Consider the following 6,136-nt stretch of genomic DNA (forward strand, 5'->3'; position numbering starts at 1 on the left):
CCTGGAAAAAAGCAGTGTAAAGAACTCTAAGGTCACCAAATCACATGACATTCATGCTCATGAGTGTATGTAAACATTTGACCACAAATATATATTGATATTTGATATACAATTTGTTTATAACTAGAATTATGAAATAATTACTTTTATCATTATCTTTCACATTATATATGTTTTCTACCCCAAATTTAAACCCTCTGCATTTTTGTATGTTTTTTGTTCTGATCAATGACTATAGAAACAAAGTCATTGTGCTTTAAAATATTCATTTGGACTGCAGATACCAAAATGCATTTCTGTTTTCCGGTATGTTTGAACTGCCTTCAGAATAAAATTAAGTTTTAAAACATTTCTAATAAGGAATTTTCACTGTTTCTTTCATAGCTTTTCCATGAATAGCAACAATTAAAAAATAAAAAGATTACACATAATACGTATGGAATATCTGTATGTTTACTATTATTATTATTATTATTATTATTATTAATGGTGGTAATAGTAAGTCGTAGTATTATTTATTTTGAAGGGTCATACCGGAAGTTAACTTGATTTTGCCGGCTAGCTGTATTATGGCGGTGCTAGGAGGAAACTAGATGATGTCTTTTATTTTGCAATGATTTATAGTTTTTGCATTCCCGTCCAGATTACAATATAGAGATATAAACGTGTTACTTCCGTATTAGTTTCTACGCATAGACACGAAGCCTGTTTGGAAAATCCGAGCGTCTCGCTTGCTGCTTGCTTTGCTAGTGTGGTCCTTGAGAAGTTTAGACATGTGCACACAGACGAAGGCGGCTGCTCTCATGGCCAACATACCGCAGGCAGACATCGACCCTTCCGGAGTATTTAAGTACGTCTTGATCCGTGTTCATAGCCGAGAGGAGGGGGATGACTCGAAAGTGGATATAGTCCGAGGATACGGCTGGGCTGAGTACCACGGTGAGTAAGGACAACGCTCAGAGGGCTATGTTTTAAGCGTAAAATACACCTCCATCTGCACCTGAACGCACCAGAGATGTACCCCCGTGGTCAAACAAACAAACAGATGACCCAGCTTTGCTTCTGTCCTAATACTGACTCATCTCGAGGATCTGTCTCCCACCTCCGTGTTGTTCTTGATGGTTCTCCTACCCTCGCCATACCTACAGACTGTATATAAAAGATGGACATAACAGTTGTCCTCCCAGTGGCTGTTTTGTTGTGGCTATAGTCAGAATTCATCCAAGGCTTTAACAACCTGTCATTAAAAACATGGCCGCAGGTCATTGCACAACATGGATAGCATGCTGTTAATTAACATACGCTTGATCAGCATCACTTGTGAGATATACTGTTTGTTTTTAATGATGATTGGACAGTGCATTGCTCTGAATTGTAGGACAGCATTATTCCCTGTCCTTTCATGAAGGACAGTGACCAGTGTATCTCCTGCTAAATGAGATGATAAAGGGAGGGACCATGTTGCAAATAATAATATTACTTATACCCAGCGTAATTAACCCCATAGAGTTGGGACTGGCAAAAGAGAGAACCCAAATAAGTTCATATAAACACAGTTATGCTGTTGTCACAAGACACTCTAACAATTGTGCCCATTGATGATGAGGTCAGAGATTGGTCTTCAGTAAAAGATTTTCATCTCATTTCTCAAGTGGTGCATTAAAAAATTTATTATTTTGAGTTTCATAATAATTTGAATCTGCCTCCCCATAGTTTCCTGTTCTACCTCCGCATATAACCAACATTAGAATGTGTCTAGGTGTCCACAGGTGTGCGCACATGATTTCTTCCCTGAACTTATGTTCACTTTGAAATCTGTGTGTGTGTGTGTGTGTGTGTGTGAGAGTGAGAGAGAGAGAGAGAGAGAGAGAGAGAATGAAGCAATGACTCTGATCCATCATAAGGAAAGATAAGTTTTTGTCAGTGCAAAACAGGGTATAGTAAATGCAAGCGAGATATTTTAAAAGGGAAAAAACAGACAAACTGGACCATATACCAGAGCTATAGGTGTACGGTAAATAAGTAAAGCAGCCAATCATCTCCCTTCATCTCACCCTATCCCCAGCATCCTCCTCTGTCCCATCAACCCTCTGCGTGTCGATGTGCAGGGAGTTCGCTGTTATCGCCCCGGCTAGCTTTCGAGCTGGTGTGTAACAGACATCTCTAAAAACGTCGGAGCACTTTTGCAAATATGTGGTGTCTTGATAAATCGAGCAGATATTTGAAGTTTACACAGCTACATTCTCGCCTGAAAATATCTTAAAAGTTTATTTTGTGACCCAGAAAGAGTAATAAGAGTAATATTAAAACTAAAAGGAGGACGCAAATGCGGCCTCAGGAGGATGCAGCCCATGAATTTGGACACCACCTATATCCCTGTCCCATCCTGATCACGCCAAAAAAAATCTTAACATCTTCAATTTTGCTTTTTTTAAAGTTTTGTTTTTGTTGTTTTTTTTAAGTTTTGTTTTTCTTTTTTTTTGCTACTTCACTCAATCCTGTCAATTAATCAATTTATTTATAAGCACATTTAAAAACAACACAGGTTGACCAAAGTGCTGTACGTAGTAAAAAAAAAAGTAAAAAGCATCACTCTGTATTCCACCCTCTTCTTAATGTCTACCACAGCCATTCCAGTCCTTTTTGCATATCCACCACCATCTATCGTTCAACATTTCTCTCCTCAACACCTTATCGCCTCTGTTCCTGCATGTCCACTGAAGCCTACTTTAATATCCACTCACCCCCTCCTTCAGAATCACGCCTTCATTTTCCAGCTTCAAACTCATAATCCTGTCTGACAGTCTTCACCTCCACAACACTCTTTATATACTCTTGTCAAGATTACCTCTACTCTATTTTACTTCATATCTACACCATAGTAGAACTATTTGGATCCACCTCCAATGCTTCTGGCCTCGCTTCCGTTCCAGCTGTTTTTCTGCACACACAATATATCTACTAATCTTCCCCCATTCATACCACAAAATGCTCTCTGTTTACCAGACAGTTTCTACACTTAAAGTCCCTGCTCTCTCCTTCACACTCCTAATTTTCTTTTAGTCTCGCTGCCTCCTACGATGCCTTCTCCCTTTCCTTTTCCTTTGTCTTTGGCCAACACAAGGCAAAGTTTCAGCACAGTTTCTAAGGTCAGCCTGTTGGCCAGCAGCACCATTTTTACTTCTTTTTTTTGTCAGGGTAATATCTTATCTACTACTACTCTAAATTGCTATTCTAATATAAATATGTATAATTTACATGGATTTCTTTCTATTCAATAAAATTCATATAAATATTAAATGGACAAAGTAAAATGTATAGACTTTGTTTGTTCCTATTACCCAGTTATTAGTAAGTACATTAAGCAAACATTACTAAGAAATGAACAAAGAATTTCTGTGTGGCTCAAGCACACGGACACAATATGCTCAAATATCCCTCATGCCAGAGATAAAGTACGGCTTAGAGAATTCACATTTCCCCAACCAGTCTAAAGATCTGTAGACTTTTCTGCCCCTATCCCCTACCCAACCTCCACCTTTCCTCCGCTTTGTCTCTTTTATATTGTGGAGGAGGAATTATCACCACCTCCAGCCTGTCGTTGATAGCTCTGTGCAGACCATACATTAAGGCCTCACCATGCCTGCGCTTTCTCCTCAGGCTCCACAGCTTTTCACTTTTTCACAGTTTTGACCTTTTCTCCTCCCTATGAGCTGCATGACGAGCTTGTTGTGCTCCTTGGTTCTATAGGGGAAGCAAAGACACTGTTTTACATCTAATGTATATTTTACATGTCTGTGCACTCATTGACCGACTGCCTCATTTTGGTTTTGGAATTTTGTAATGAAGGGATGTTTATCTAATCCGTTGGTGCTTATTATGTAGTATTAGTACACAATATGGAGCGGCACAAAATATTATAAACACTGTATAATAACAGGCAGCCTTCAGAATAACTGCAGACTTTATGAATGCAATAATGGTGGCTTTGCATTTAGTAATGACAGGTCTGTGCTGCTCTCTGCTGGACAACACTGAAAGCACAGTACATGCAATTTTATTTAACAGCTGACCAACCTCATGAAACTCAATGAACACTGTATGGACACATCCACATACCAAGCAGGCATTTGAAATTATAAATAAAACTCCAGTTACAAACTCCAAGTCACCAAGCTATATTTTCTAAGGCAATAATTCATACTTTGATGTAGAAAATATTCCAAAAACTTTGTTTCTGAGTTGTATCCATCCTTTTCCCAGCCGACATCTATGAGAAGGTAGCAGAGGAGCTGGAAAGGGATGGGCACTTGGACTGTGAGTGTATAGGAGGAGGGAGAATCAAACATGACCTCCAGGCCAAGAAGATCCATGTCTATGGATACTCCATGGTGGGTGATTCTGATCTGTAAATACCGAGAAAGTATGAATACAATGATGTTTTTTTTTTTCAGTGGTTTAAATCAAATGTTATTTCATCTTTCTGATGAAACACTGATGTGTCTTTTTTGATCACAGGGATTCGGAAGAGCAAACCATGCAGTGACCACTGAGAAACTCAAGGTTCGGTATCCAGACTATGAGGTGACCTGGGATAATGAAGGCTACTGAAATGAACTTTAAATAGCTTCTACTTGATTCCCTGTAACCCTGGACTGATGTATTTTTTTTTGGTAACCGTTCGTTATCTGGCTAAACACATTTAGGATTTTTCTTTTTATTAATACAACAGCTTTAAGTTTTCACCTTCCTTCCTTGTGTAAAACATAACAGCTTTTCATAGTGTAGCTAATAATTTAATGAATGTAATTTGTCATGTGGAAGCATTTTAAATAAATGACTGCCTGCGCTGGCTTTGTAGATTACCGCCCTCTCCTTCACTGACTCGTTTTAGAGTCATGATCCCTCATAAATTTCTTTGGAAATTAAAGTTACAAAGCAAACCTTACAAGTTTTGATGTGAGGTTTTATTGTGAAATGTGTGCTTATATTATGTGCCTCTTTCCTGCAGAGCAGAAAAATGACAACACCCCATCTCTTTGCTTATCTTACTTTTTACAGCAGCTATGGTCCAGATTCCAGCGTGCTGCAAACTGTTGATTAAAATGGCCACAGTTGCTAGATAAAAGTAAATGAACTTGATGTTCCTGATTACTACCATTGTGCTGAAGTATTCTGAAAGGATTTTGTCATTCTGGTTTATATAGGATCAATTTTGGATTGATTTCTGACAGGTTTACAAAATGACTTGCATTTTTTTAAGCAATATAACTAAAAATAAGTGACTGAGATCATAAGTTCATCAGGAGAATATTCAGTGAGGTCAGGTCAGATTTAACAAGCCAATTTTCCCATAGACTTCCATAAGTCTAGAAGTGTTTGCAATCAAGGCTATTGCCAATCTGTTGGCTTTTTAATTATCAGATATATGCTAATTAGTGCTTGTAGAGACTAATAAAATACTAGAATTTCACTCAACAAAACTGAAGAACAAACGTCTTGGATAAGTTGTATCACACAGAAAGACACATTATTAGTCAGATTATTCAATTAAAATGCTTCAAAATGGGCCAACACCACAAACACAATGGAGATGAGCTCAGTGACTCAGTAGGGGGTTTAGGCAGTTGGCGGTTCTCAATCAACTGCAAATTTCTCTAAATCCATGACCTAACAGAATTGAGGGTTTGTTTTTGTTGTTTTTTTTAAATTAAGCATGTCATACTTTATGGCTTTATGGGGGAAAACTGTTTACAAAATGAACACTGAATAAGACTTAAACTTGTGACTGAGGCCATAAACTTATCAGGAATATGTTTACTGCGTTCATAAAGCAGGTGAAGTAAAGCAAGGTTGCCCCTGCTGTCATAACAAACAATACTGCTGTTCCACACTGGCTTCCATTTTCAGATTTGGAAACTATGTATAACTTTTCTAAACAGCATATGATCCACAGCATATTTATGCCAGGACAGAAACCTGACAACACATTTTTTTTCTCTACATATGTTCAAAAAGTACCTGAAACACAATTCACAATGTATAACGTGCTGGAAAATACATATTAATAATCAGTAAAGATAACTGTGGATAAAAATGCATTCAAATATTTAATTTAAAATACAGACAGTCATGT

General features: G+C 37.8%; 1 protein-coding gene and 1 long non-coding RNA gene across 2 annotated transcripts in view; one reads left to right on the forward strand and one right to left on the reverse strand.

Annotated features, from left to right (window-relative positions):
* Positions 1-6,136, reverse strand: part of LOC146514615 (uncharacterized) — a 35,814-nt gene that overhangs the window by 19,421 nt on the left and 10,257 nt on the right. The gene's annotated exons all lie outside the window — the stretch shown is intronic.
* Positions 526-4,877, forward strand: LOC146514617 (14 kDa phosphohistidine phosphatase-like). The gene is made up of 3 exons (XM_085168280.1): positions 526-939; positions 4,264-4,391; positions 4,519-4,877. Exons 1-3 carry the CDS (start codon positions 774-776, stop codon positions 4,609-4,611), a joined length of 387 nt encoding a protein of 128 aa, XP_085024406.1. The 5' UTR covers positions 526-773; the 3' UTR covers positions 4,612-4,877.

The sequence above is a fragment of the Neolamprologus multifasciatus genome, chromosome 7 (genome assembly GCF_963576455.1).
Source record: "Neolamprologus multifasciatus chromosome 7, fNeoMul1.2, whole genome shotgun sequence".
NCBI classification, from domain to species: domain Eukaryota; kingdom Metazoa; phylum Chordata; class Actinopteri; order Cichliformes; family Cichlidae; genus Neolamprologus; species Neolamprologus multifasciatus.